This window comes from Heptranchias perlo, chromosome 6, assembly GCF_035084215.1.
Source record: "Heptranchias perlo isolate sHepPer1 chromosome 6, sHepPer1.hap1, whole genome shotgun sequence".
Lineage (NCBI taxonomy): Eukaryota > Metazoa > Chordata > Chondrichthyes > Hexanchiformes > Hexanchidae > Heptranchias > Heptranchias perlo.
Window position 1 is genome coordinate 20,174,270 of NC_090330.1, and position 14,302 is coordinate 20,188,571.

General features: G+C 41.6%; 1 protein-coding gene across 2 annotated transcripts in view; it reads left to right on the forward strand.

Moving 5' to 3' along the window:
• Positions 1-14,302, forward strand: part of vps36 (vacuolar protein sorting 36 homolog) — a 48,187-nt gene that overhangs the window by 11,616 nt on the left and 22,269 nt on the right. The window contains exons 4-6 of one of the 2 annotated variants that reach the window (XM_067985877.1): positions 2,594-2,708; positions 7,892-7,981; positions 12,256-12,342. In XM_067985877.1, the coding sequence (XP_067841978.1) occupies positions 2,594-2,708; positions 7,892-7,981; positions 12,256-12,342 (292 nt within the window). The remainder of the gene's footprint in view (positions 1-2,593; positions 2,709-7,891; positions 7,982-12,255; positions 12,343-14,302) is intronic. The other variant, XM_067985878.1, reaches the window with a different exon arrangement.

Consider the following 14,302-nt stretch of genomic DNA (forward strand, 5'->3'; position numbering starts at 1 on the left):
TTGGTACAATTAAAAATGCGACACTCGGACTTGTCATTATTCTGTTGGGTTTGTACCCAATAAAGGAAGTAATTTTTAAACCTTTATTTTTGAACTTTAAGGGGCTTATAGATCGGGACATTGAAGGAAAGTTAACAGATAGAGAGTGATTGTAATGGCAGCTCAATAAACATGTAGTACAGATTTGTTTCACAAACAAGGCAGTCTACTACCTAAACCTGACCACACAACCAGAATTCAACAGCCAGGGTTCTGGTGGTATTAAAATTAATTATACACCACACTTTTCACCTATGCTTATACCTTATACTTTTCACCTATCTTTATGCCTTATACTGAGGAAAATAGCAGTTCACCTGTGCCCATCCCTGATCTCTGATATGGCAGTAAAACCCTCAATTGTAATGCTTCAGACAAGGTGTGGAGTAATGTTGTCGGGAGGTTTACCTACAACATCAAAGATGGGAATCAACGAGTGATTGCTAATGCTCCTGGATACATTATTAATCATCATTTAGAAAGGCACGGATTAAACAAGGACAGTTAGCATGGATTTGTTAAGAGGAGGTCGTGTCTGACTAACTTGATTGAATTCTTTGAGGAGGGTCGATGAGGGTAGTGCATTTGATGTAGCCTACGTGGATTTTAGCAAGGCTTTTGACAAGGTCCCAGATGGCAGACTGGTCAGAAAAGTAAAAGCCCATGGGATCCAAGGGAAAGTGGCAAGTTGGATCCAAAATTGGCTCAGTGGCAGGAAGCAAAGAATAATGGTCGGGTGTTTTTGTGACTGGAAGGCTGTTTCCAGTGGGGCTCCACAGGGCTCAATACTAAGTCCCTTGCTTTTTGTGGTATATATATCAATGATTTAGACTTAAATGTAGGGGGCATGATTAAGAAGTTTGCAGATGATACTAAAATTGGCTGTGTGGTTGATAGTGAGGAGGAAAGTTGTAGACTGCAAGAAAATATCAATGAACTGGTCAGGTGGGCAGAAAGGTGGCAAATGAAATTCAATCCAGAGAAGTATGAGGTCATGCATTTGGGGAGGGCAAACAAGGCAAGGGTGTACACAATAAATGGGGATGCTGAGAAGTGTAGAGGAAGAGAGGGACCTTGGAGTGCATGTCCACAGATCCCTGAAGATAGGGCAAGTAAATAAGGTGGTTAAGAAGGCATACGGGATATTTGCCTTTTTTAGCCGAGGTATAGAATATAAGAGCAGGGAGACTATGCTGGAACTGTATAAAACTCTAGTTAGGCCACAGCTAGAGTACTGCGTACAGTTCTGGTCACCACATTACAGGAAAGGTGTGATTGCACGAGAGGGGTACAGAGGAGATTTACAAGGATGTTGCCAGGACTGGAGAATTTTAGCTATGAGGAAAAATTGGCAGGCTGGGGTTGTTTTCTTTGGAACAGAGGAGCTGAGGGGAGATTTAATTGATGTGTATAAAATTATGAGGGGCGTAGATAGGTCCTTCCTATTCACTCTATTTCCCATAGCAAAGGGGTCAATAACCAGAGGGCATGGATTTAAAGTAATTGGTAGAAGGATTAGAGGGGAGCTGAGGAAAAATGTTTTTACTCAGAGGGCGGTAGGGGTCTGAAACTCACTGCCTGAAAGGGTGGTAGAGGCAGAAACCTTCATTGCATTTAAAAGGTGCTTGGTCTGTAACCTACAAGGCTACGGACCAAGAGCTGGAAAGTGGGATTAGGCTGGAATAGCTTTTTTAGCCGGCACAGACACAATAGGCAGAATGGCCTCCTCCTGTGCCGTAAATTTCTATGTTTCTATGGTTGGGAGACTGATCAGGTTTACTATGCCTGCTTTTGTGAATTTGGATTGAGAGAGACGTCAAAAGACATTTCTTTGTGCAGAGGACTGTTGGAGCAAGGAGTGAATTGACACAGGGAGTGGTTGAGGCAGACACCATTGCATCTTTTAAGGGAAAATTGGATAAATATTTTAAGCAGAGGAACATAGTGGGCTATAGGAAGGGAGGGGGACAGTGGGATTAGTTTTGGATTCATCTAGCAACGAGCGGGCACAGATAGGATCGGTTGACTGACCTTGTTCTGTGCTGTAAACTTCTATAGCTTATGGTTTGTGTGTTTTTTTTCCTGCTGCCACCAGGACCACACTGGAAGCAAAGGAATTCTCAGCTCTACATCCTTACTTTTCTCCTTTTAATTCATGGTTAATATCAGTTGTTCCCATCCCATGCCCCTTCTATGTCACATCCGTTCTATGCCGAGGAGAGTGGGCAAATAACATACTTCGAACACTCTTTCATTATCACCCTGTAACTACTTGTTACAAGGCTTGCAGTCTATTTTTTTCTTCCTTTTGGAGGAATGCCCAACATCATTGAGCATTTTTTGTTTCTAGAGACAACCAACACAGACTGAGGAATCAGAATTGGGGAAATTGTTCTTTAAGCCCTCATTGAATTATGTAATTTTCTGGCTAAATTTAGATGAAGGGATGTCATTGAGAACATCTGTTGTCTGTAGAGCATGTGCATTTATAACACTACACTTTGTACTTGATCAAGTGAATGTCTAAAATCAATCCCTTTTATTTTGTTTGCAGTGCCAAAATAGTCGTTCATCTTCAACCAGTTCCTCCCAACAAAGAACCTGGCCCATATCAGGGTAGCAAGTACTCTTACATCAAACTGTCTTTCAAGGAACATGGACAGATTGAGGTAACCATAACATTGACTGTTAAAATGTTGTGTAAAGCAATCCACTGATTTTTCATTTTGTATTTGTTCACGCTTTAAAGAGGGTTTCACCAATTAAATAAAAATATATTCTGTGGTTAGTGATCAAGCAGTCACTGGATGGTAGGGTTCAATTTCATAGACATGATTATCATGCATTGCAAATTCCAAATCTCTGTTGGGTTGTCAGACTGTAATGGTGAATCCCAGGGTGAGGGAGAAAAAGGTGAAAGAACAAGTCGCCCAAAAGCATGCTCATAAATTTCTTGGTGCATTGGCCAATTGGAAGTACGTCAGTCTCGTAAACTGAAAAGCGCTGGTTCAACCCCCGCCCCCCCCCCCTGCTGGTCCATGCCTGCTTTAAGCTTCAATCTTTAAAGAAATATTTTGTTTTTGGTTGCCCCAGTGTTTCATTGTTGGTTATTTTAGAAAAGGATCGTATACCACTTTGGTGGTTACAGACCAGCATTGTGAGAGGCTAGATTGTTGTTTCCATAGAAGAAATGGTTGTGCGGTTTCCAAAAGTGGAGGAGAAAAATATTTTTCAAGTCTGTGATTTGTATATTTTTCTGATTCCTTTTTACAATATTGTGTTTAAAAAATATACATAAAACCAGTTTCCATATCTATGAAGTGAAGATCACAAAAATGTCAAAGACAGTTCAGTCGTTAACAACTACAAAAGCCTGAAGGACTAGTTTAGTTTAAGATTAAGATTTTGAAATCCACCTGAGATTGTGCTTGTTTCCAGTTTGTAATTATTATCACTTAGAGTTAGTTATTTTCACCTAATCAGCACACCTAAGAACCTCATTTGGTAATTGTGGTATTTAGCGAGCAGTCCATCCACACAGCCAGACAGGATTTACGGCTCTTTTTATGTTTCATAATACTGTGCACTTCCTCTATCTGTAACACTTACATTCTAGAACACTTTTATGTCACATTAACTCTTCTGTGTTGCATATATTTCCATATTTCTTCCCAACCTCTTATTGTTCCCACATGACTGACTCACAGCCATGATCCTCCTAACTGTCTCCCCTTGCTCATGTTTTGCAATTGGTGCCTAACTGGCTCTCGTTTTTCAGTTACATTTCCATAGCTTGCATTTCTCAACTGCTGCATCTACCTGCCCTGCGTTTTTCAGCTGCGTCTAGCTGGCTTACTCTCCAGTGCTCTTTTTTAAGCTAGATGATTTTATAACCATATTTTAAAATTTCTAAACAACTCACTTGGGTCCAAACATCTCACTTGCCTGACACAACCTTGATTTCCCTGGAACTAATGGCCAGTTCTTGGCTGACTGCTAGGAAACTGCCTTCTAGCATTTTTCATTTCCTGTCCCCAATATCCCATTCAGGCTCACGATTCAGGCTTCTCTCTCTTTCCGAGCTCCTCAAATGCCAAAACTGGTCTAAAACCATCATCCTCCACCTCACCCTTCCTCTCAATCAGTCTTACTGCGCTTTTACTGTATTTTCCCACATACTTTCAGAGTGGTGAGAATGTGTAATTCACTGCCATATGGTTGAAGCAAATATCACTGATGGATTTAAGAGGGAGCTTGATACAAACGTGTCTAGAACTATTAAGAGGGTTGAGGTCTAGTGATATTAAAGGGGCAGAGGATCTGATAGTATAGAGTGGGAAGGGGAGTAGCAGAATCATTCCGTCCCCTTTCAGCTAATACTGTTGAAGTGTGCTGTGTTTTAATGAATTAACATTTGTTAGTTTATCAGTGAGCGGGGACGGAATGATTCTGCTACTCCCCTTCCCACTCTATACTATCAGATCCTCTGCCCCTTTAATATCACTAGACCTCAACCCTCTTAATAGTTCTAGACACATGTTTGTATCAAGCTTCCTCTTAAATCCATCAGTGATATTTGCTTCAACCACATGGCAGTGAATTACACATTCTCACCACTCTGTGTAAAGAAATTCCTTCTAAATTTGTTATTTGATCTGCTAGTGACTATCTTGTATTTATGCCACCTTATTCTGGCTTCGTCCGCAAGTGGAAACAGTTTCTCCACGTCCACTCTAGTGAACCCCTTCAAAATTTTAAAGACATCTATCAACTTTCCTCTTACTCTTCTCTTTTCCAGGGAAAAGAGCCCCCAGCCTGCTCAATCTTGCCTGAGAGTTCCATCCTCGCAACATCCCAGTAAATGTTCTCTGCACCCTCGTCGGTGCTTCAATGTCCTTTTTGTAGTATAGAGACCAGTACTCCCAAGTGTAGACTAACCAAGGTTCTATATACATTTAACATTACCTCCCTGCTTTCCTATTCTATTCCTCTAGAAATGGATCCTGCTTGACATTGACAGTGGCAACAGAAACCTCTTTTTTTTATGGGTCTTGTGAACTATCAACAGACTCGCTGCCTCTGCGCACCAGATGGAAAAAGTACATGGAGGGAGAGTGGCAGTGTAGCACAAATCCCAAAACTGGCATGGCAATATAAAAGCACAATTTGACAAGACTGTAGTGTGTTAAGCACAGGGAGCCTCTGTCTGCACTAATCTTCCTTTGACAGCAGAGTGTTTGAAGCTAATAGCGGAGTATACTTGTTATCTAGTGTACATTGCAAAGAGCTTTTTCTTTGCGGCTGATTTACCATATTACTCATTAGGAACAGTGTTCATTAGCTGTGGTTATAGGAATTCTTCTTCATTATAGGAGCAGTACTGTTTAATTTGCTGTTGAAATGAAACCTTGTAATCACTAAAGTTTTTCAACATATTTTTTTCTAATTATTGTGATGTTGGGCTACAAATATAATGTAATGACCATCACATGTCCAAAATTTCATTCTTTGTGCCCAGCAGAAGTGATGAAGGATTTGCCTTTCAGTTTCAATACAAAGGCATGCCGTTACACAAGTTATTATTTCTGATCTTGCCCCCACAAGAACCAAATTGTGTCTGGAAAGATCAAACAGAGATTAAAGGGTTGATTTTTAACACTGGGTGCGTGTGGGGGACAGGGCGGGAGGGACACTGTGGTGGAGACTTCAGCCTGAGGTCCAGGTCATTTTAACTCCTGGGCCTCATTTAAATAGCGCAACACTGTCTCCTAGCAGGAGTGACGTCGGATACGACACTCAATGATGCTGGGGACCCAAGTGAATGATCCCCAGCATGAAGTTAGTGTTGTGGGTGGGGGGGGGGACAGGATCCACAGGCAATGCCAGCACTAGGATGGAGAGGCAAGGCCGGGCCTGGGGAGGCTCATGGACTTGTTGTGAGCCTGGATGAGCACTCCCGGCCCACCAGGAATTCCTAGACAGTTAAACTTAAATAGTTACCATGGATTTTTCTGGCCTCTCCACTTAGTCCTGCTGTCTGGTTTGCCCCCATGTGGCCTCCAGAATTTTATAGTTAAAATGGCGTTGCGGTACCGATGCCATCATCAGGCCGCAACTTTTGAATAGAAAGTAGGTTTCCGCCTGCCTGGGCCTGTTCTGAGGTGAGTTAAGATCGGGGGGAGGCGGGAATGTGGCATGACCCCATTACCATCTGAAACTCCCTCCCCCGACCGCGCCATTCATAGAGTTATACAGCACGGATAGAGGCCCTTCGGCCCATCGTGTCCGCGCCGGCCATCAGCCCTGACTACTCTAATCCCATATTCCAGCATTTGGTCCGTAGCCTTGTATGCTATGGCATTTCAAGTGCTCATCCAAATGCTTCTTGAATGTTGTGAGGGTTCCTGCCTCCACAACCCTTTCAGGCAGTGAGTTCCAGACTCCAACCACCCTCTGGGTGAAAAAGTTCTTTCTCAAATCCCCTCTAAACCTCCCGCCTTTTACCTTGAATCTATGTCCCCTTGTTATAGTACCCTCAACGAAGGGAAAAAGCTCCTTAGTATCCATCCTATCTGTGCCCCTCATAATTTTGTACACCTCAATCATGTCCCCCCTCAGCCTCCTCTGCTCCAAGGAAAACAAACCCAATCTTCCCAGTCTCTCTTCATAGCTGAAGCGCTCCAGCCCTGGTAACATCCTGGTGGTATCGTTAAAATCGCCCCATATGTAATGATTTAAAATTGAAAGCAGATAAGAGAAACATAGGAACAGGAGTAGGCCATTCAGCTCCTCGAGCCTGTTATGTCATTGTATTGGATCATGGCTGATCTGTATTTCAACTCCATTTTCCCACCGATGTGTCATACCCCTTGGTAATCCTTAAAATTATACGTTTCTGATTTCTTATTTTTTGACATTTTTATTAGCCAGTACTGCACTTCTAAAACAGCACCACCCCAGCACAGTAATGGCAGACACTTGTATGAAAAATATTAAAACAACTAATGTAAGATTGTTTTCTGTCCCAGTTTGAAGTTCATATTGGAAATTAAAATCTGTTGGACAGCTGAGTCTCCGTTTGTTCTGATAGAATGAACCCTATTAAATTCAAGGTTCAAACTAGTGCTGGACAATGGTGGATAAGCTCGTGTGTGTGTGTGTGTGTGTGTGTGTGTGTGTGTGTGTGATTAATATTTTACTCTCCACAATTTTCTCTCTTTCTGGCATCCCATCCTGAATGTGCTGATTCTTGCCGGAATACAGTTAACTGATAGCTTCACTCCACCCATGTTGCCACTTTGTTTATATGTGAACTTGAACATAGGAACAGGAGTAGGCCATTCAGCCCCTCGTGCCTGCTCCGCCATTTGATAAGATCATGGCTGATCTGTGATCTAGCTCCATATACCTGTCTTTGGCCCATATCCCTTAAAGAGTGAGTATTAGCAGGCCATTTAACCATGGCGAAAAATCACTGCCAGCACCAATCCTGCCCTTACCCAGCATCCACACTCAGTCTCTTTCCAGCATAAGTTTAAAAAAAAAATCAGTTCTGTTGCACGGTGAGATTGACTAATACTGGGGATTAATCTGGGGAGCTCCTGGTGTGTATTTTGTTAATATTTCTGAATGGCTTTGTAAGGTATATTCAAACCTCCAAGTGCACTGTAATTTAAGTGTCTTGGGTTGCTTTACTATGTTAAAGGTGCTATATAAATGCAAGTTGTTGTTGTAATTGTGTTATAATAGTTCAAATTGAAAATTTTATGATTGCTATTGGATGTCTGAGAATAACATTAGCGAAGCTATGGATATGAACAGTGGTGTTCAATGTTTAACATTGATTTTAAAGTTTTACAGACGACTTTCAGAAGAATTGTTGCAAAAGCGTTGGGAGCGTATTTCAGTATCGCAGCCTATGCAGTCATCCAGTAGATCACAAGTAGGTATTAATGTGAGAACCTCTTCCTTGATTTATTGTGATCGTTCAAAAAGTTTAATGTAGCTAAATGTATGGGCTGTGATATAGATCTGCCTGAATCCACCATTGTCTAGTATTCCCCTGCTGTGCTACACCCATTCCCCATTTGTGCTACCTGCTTCTTTGCCCTTTTTTTGTAGCAGATTTTTTAAAAATGTTGGGGTGAGGGGTGGTGGTCGGGAAGGAGAGGAAACCCAGGGGTTTTTTTTGCTCATTGAACTGGCAAGTGTTGATCGATTTTGCACTTTTTGTGTCCATTATCAGCATGAAAGCATTCTCAGGTCTATGATAGCTTTGGCCAGATGCAACGTTAAAACTCTGTATACCCTGTTTCGATAGCGTACCTTCATTTCGACCTCAGATGACCCCTGTTTCAACACCAGTCATCCTTGTGAAATTGATAATTATAGATACTTCAGTTCTGTGTAGTCACATCCATTAGGAACTGGGTCATTTCAATTAGAGCCTTTTGCATCTGCAAGAGAAAGAACCTTTGTCCCATCTCTCTGGGCTAGGTTTGATCTAACTTCCTAAAAGTGAGAAAACAGTGCACCACCTACTTTCCCACCGCACGCTCTTTGATTTTGAACTGTAATGGTTGTGTGGAGCAGGGGTGTAAAATAATTGAAACTGGGGGAAAAGAACTACAAAACTGTTTTAAAAATGTTTACCAGTACTGTATTAATAGTTAAAGACAATTTAAACAGCATAGATGTCTTTTTATATATATATATATATTATATATATATATATATGCTGGGCTTGAGCAATTAATAATGATGGGTTAAATGACCCACTTAGATACACCCACTAGCAACCTGGTTGGAACTGCCCAATCTTATTTCAATTAGGACTTTTAAAGCTGTGAGAGAGGACCTTTTAAGATTTTAGTAAGTACATAATTGAAATTAATTGACATACATGTACAAATGTTTACATATGAATAGTTTATGTATAAATGTACACATTTTTTTCATATATAAATTATTTATTATAAATGCAGTTAGCCACATTTTTTATTTATGTATTAAAAGAATATTTAATGGTTCAGGCCATTTGGCAACAATAATAACTTGCATTTATGTAGCGCCTTTAACGTAGTAAAACGTCCCAAGTCCCAAGTGAAACATCCGTGTCGGCGTTTACCCTCCATCTGAGCAAATAGTTGCAATCACATTTGCCCACCCTGTTCCCATATCCCTTCAACCATTTTTCCTTCATCCACCCATCCAATCTAATCTTGAATGTTGATATAGTTTCTGCCTCAAGCGCTAACCCTGGAACTGATTCCCACAACCTCACAACTCTCTGTGTGAAGACTTTGTAGCATTAAAGGCAGGAAGCTTCAATTCAACAGAATAATGCATTGTGCATTACTTGGAATAACATTTCTGTAGTTATTAAACAGAATATCATCAGACTTATATAAAGTCTACAGTACAGAAACAGGGCATTTGGCCCAACCTGTCTATGATGACTTGGTATGAGCAATGCCACGGGAAGTAGCTATATGCTTAAAAAGGAAACATCTGCAGGGCTATGGGGCAAGAACAGGGGAGTGGGACTAATTGGATAGTTCTTTCAAAGTGCAGGCACAGGCATGATGGACCAAATGGCCTCCTTCCGTGCTGTAAGATTCCGTGTGCTGGTGTGCAAGCATATAGGCCTGGATTTTAATTCTACAACACCAGGTTATAGTCCAACAAATTTATTTTAAAATCACAAGCTTTCGGAGATTATCCCCTTCGTCAGATGAATGAGTGAAAAGGTTCTCAAATCGCATATCTTATACTATGTTGGGACAGCATCACACCAATCAAAAGGTGTCGTTGTTATTCAAACAGGCCAGTCACGGAGAACAGCACGTCCCAGTACACTGGATATACATTGTGTCGATTACACAGGCAGGCAGAAAGAAACTCAAAATGGCAGAGAGAGAGAGAGAGAGAATTTTAAAAAACATATAATTTTTTTCCCCCCTTTTTGCTGGTGGGGTTACGTGTAGCGTGACATGAACCCAAGATCCCGGTTGAGGCCGTCCTCATGGGTGCGGAACTTGGCTATCAACTTCTGCTCGACGATTTTGCGTTGTCGTGTGTCTCGAAGGCCGCCTTGGAGAACGCTTACCCGAAGATCGGTGGCTGAATGTCCTTGACTACTAAAGTGTTCCCCGACTGGGAGGGAACCCTCCTGTCTGGCGATTGTTGCGCGGTGTCCGTTCATCCGTTGTCGCAGTGTCTGCATGGTCTCGCCAATGTACCATGCTCCGGGGCATCCTTTCCTGCAACGTATGAGGTAGACAACGTTGGCCGAGTCACAGGAGTATGAACCATGTACCTGGTGGGTGGTGTCCTCTCGTGTGATGGTGGTATCCGTGTCGATGATCTGGCATGTCTTGCAGAGTTCCGCACCCATGAGGACGGCCTCAACCGGGATCTTGGGTTCATGTCACGCTACACGTAACCCCACCAGCAAAAAGGGGGAAAAAATTATATGTTTTTTAAAATTCTCTCTCTCTCTCTCTGCCATTTTGAGTTTCTTTCTGCCTGCCTGTGTAATCGACACAATGTATATCCAGTGTACTGGGACGTGCTGTTCTTCGTGACTGGCCTGTTTGAATAACAACGACACCTTTTGATTGGTGTGATGCTGTCCCAACATAGTATAAGATATGCGATTTGAGAACCTTTTCACTCATTCATCTGACGAAGGGGATAATCTCCGAAAGCTTGTGATTTTAAAATAAATTTGTTGGACTATAACCTGGTGTTGTAAGATTCCTTACATTTGTCCACCCCAGTCCATCACCGGCATCTCCACATCATGGATTTTAATTGGCAGCAGGTTTCCGGTGGGAAACTGCGCTGGCGAGTTAATTTCCCGCCCACAGCGGCAGAATGCCGATTTTAACAGCTGGGCCTAATTTAAATCCTGCCAGCCAACTTCCCGCTGGGCACAGATGAGAAGTGGCGGAAAATTGCGCGGCCTGGATATAGCCTGCCAGGGCCATCTCGTTTGGGTCTTGCATTCAGGAAGGGGAGGCCTAAGTTTTCCTTGTGGGGCCTGGATAAGCTCTCCTGCTCCTCCTGATCGCACAAGGAAAGTTTTTTTTTAAAGAAACATACCTGTTTGGGGCTCTTCTGGCCTCTGCTCCTCTTCCTGCTGTCTTCATCTTGCGGGAAAACTACAACGGCTTCCCTGCTCAAGCCACCAGTTAAAATTGCACTCAAGGCCCGATAACATGCGAATGTAAAGAAGTAACCTGACGGCTTTATGTAGGTGTCCTTGCCGCCTACTCAGTAGAGCAAGTTAAAATTTGTGAGTTCCTGGCAGCTTTCTGGCAGTTAAGTAACCTGGGCGATTTTAACATCCCAACCGCCTGGTTTTTGCCAGGTAGATAGGGTTAAAATCTCCCACATACAGTCTACTCCTCTTAATTCAAGTTATTTGATGATTCAAATTTTTAGTACAGAATTACCACTTTACTGTGTCATTTATGTTGCTTAGTTCAAATTATTGGATGATTCAATTTTTTTATTGCAAGAAAACAAAGTTATCAGGAGTAGACTGTATATTAAAAATGAAAACTTTTGAAATTTCATTCCATGCATAAGCCTTGTGTCTAAAAAGTATATTTGAAGCACCTCACTTTTCATGTGTAGTCTCAAGATGTCTGTCAGCAACTTTTTCTGTTAATGACCTGTGGTTGCTATTGAAAATTGCCCCTTTAAACTACTAGCCTTCTTAGTGCAATATTCATAATCTTGTCTGAACACTCGCACAACTTAGTGTCGATATGCTGCAATTCTGTTTGTCATATTGCTTTACACAGAATGAGTTCTTAATTTCAATTGTGCCAATGAGGAAAAATGCAAAGCATAGGTTTTGTACTTCCTTTAGGCAAGAAAAATCGCCTAGAGTCACTGACACAAGAGCAATGTTGCTGGAGGGTGAGGAGCAGTTTGCCTGTCAGCCCTCCCAGTCAGGGAATGGTGTGTAGCAGAAGGAAAGATGAATACATTTTAAAAAGGGACAAAAAAAGACAAAACAGCCAGACTGAGGTCTCAGCAACTGTTAGTAAAAATAACTGACTTCCCTTCAAAGTTCATTTCCTGTGGGACCTTTTAACAATCGTATGTAGTAGGAAGTATTTGTGTTTGCAAGAGAACAAAACAATTGAATATAAGATGCATCGCTTGTGGTGTGAAATTAACAAGAGCTTCCTATTTTTACAGGCAGGACGAGTGAGGGCTGTAGGAATTGTGGGTATTGAAAGGAAGCTGGAGGAAAAACGAAAGGAGACCGACAAAAACATCTCTGAAGTAAGTCATTCTAAATGTTCAAGGCCAGGCATCCGTCTGGATCCGCTGAGACAATTTCCTGTGAAATGCTGGTGTGAGTGCTGTGTCAAAACAGATCTCCGAGAGTGTTTCACCCTGACAAGCCAGGTTAGGTAGTTAGTATTTAGGAAGGAAATGTAATTTATATGCAGTACACTTTTTTAACGTTTACATTTTGTTTTATGAGTATTATAAAAGTGCAAACTAAGATAAATTTGTTGCTAACTGAGTTTGTGCATCCCTGATTTGAATATTATATTATACTATGGTACAGAGCTGTGGACAGTAAAATTAAGATACAGCTCTTTCAGTCCCTGAGACGTAGTAATTGGTGTATCTGCTTGTCCTGGATGTCTTCACATGATACTAAGGCTACAAGCAACATGAAGGTGATATTATGCATTCATAAAAAGGTACTTGCTGCACTATTTGGGCAGGGCAGCCTTGAGGAAGAGTTTATTGAGTGTATTAGGGATGGATTTCTTGAGCAGTATGTAACTGATCCTACAAGGGGGCAGGCAACCTTGGACCTGGTCCTGTGTAATGAGCCAGGATTAATTAATAATGTCCTAGTTAAGGATCCCCTTGGAATGAGTGACCATAACATGGTTACATTCCATATCCAATTAGAGGGTGAGAAGGTTGGTTCTCAAACAAGCGTACTGAGCTTGATTAAAGGAGACTATGATGGTATGAGAGCGGAATTGATTAAAGTGGACTGGGAAAATAGATTAAAGGGTAAGACAGTACATGAGCAGTGGTGTTCATTTAAGGAGTTATTTTACAACTTTCAAAAAATATATATTCCACTGAGGAAAAAAGGGTGTAAAAGAAATGACAGCCATCCATGGCTAAGTAAAGAAATTAAGGATAGTATCCGACTAAAAACAAGGACATATAAGGTAGCCAAACTTAGTGGGAGGATAGAAGATTGGGAAGTCTTCAAAAGACAGCAAGAAGTAACTAAGGGATTGATTAAGAAAGGGAAGATAGATTATGAAAATAAATTAGCAAAAAATATAAAAACAGATAGCAAGAGTTTCTATAGTTATATAAAAAGAAAAAGGGTGGCTAAGGCAAACGTAGGTCCCTTAGAGGATGAGACCGGAAAATTAATGGTGGGAAACATGGAGATGACAAAAATGCTGAACAAATATTTTGTTTCAGTCTTTACGGTAGAGGACACTAAGAATATCCCAAAACTGGACAAACAGGGGGCTCTAGGGGGGGAGGAGCTAAATACGATTAAAATCACTAAGGAATTGGTACTCAGTAAATTAATGGGACTCAAGGCAGATAAATCCCCTGGACCTGATGGCTTACATCCTAGGGTCTTGAGGGAAGTGGCAGTAGGGATTGTGGATGCTTTGGTGATAATTTTCCAAAATTCTCTGGACTCAGCAAAGGTCCCGGCAGATTGGAAAACTGCTAATGTAACACCCTTATTTAAAAAGGGTAGTAGGCAGAAGGCTGGAAATTATAGACCAGTTAGCCTGACATCTGTGGTGGGTAAAATTTTGGAGTCTATTATTGAGGAGACAGTAGCGGAGCATTTGGATAAACATAATTTAATAGGTCAAAGTCAGCATGGCTTTATGAAGGGGAAGTCATGTCTGACAAATTTGCTTGAGTTCTTTGAGGACATAACGTACAGGGTGGATAAAGGGGAACCAGTGGACGTAGTGTATTTAGACTTCCAGAAGGCACTCGACAAGGTGCCACATAAAAGATTATTGCTCAAGATAAAGAATCACTGGATTGGGGGTAATATTCTGGCATGGGTGGAGGATTGGTTATCTAACAGGAAGCTGAGAGTTGGGATAAATGGTTCATTCTCGGACTGGCAACCAGTAGCCAGTGGTGTTCCGCAGGGGTCGGTGCTGGGTCCCCAACTCTTTACAATCTATATTAACGATTTGGAGGAGGGGACCGAGTGTAACAT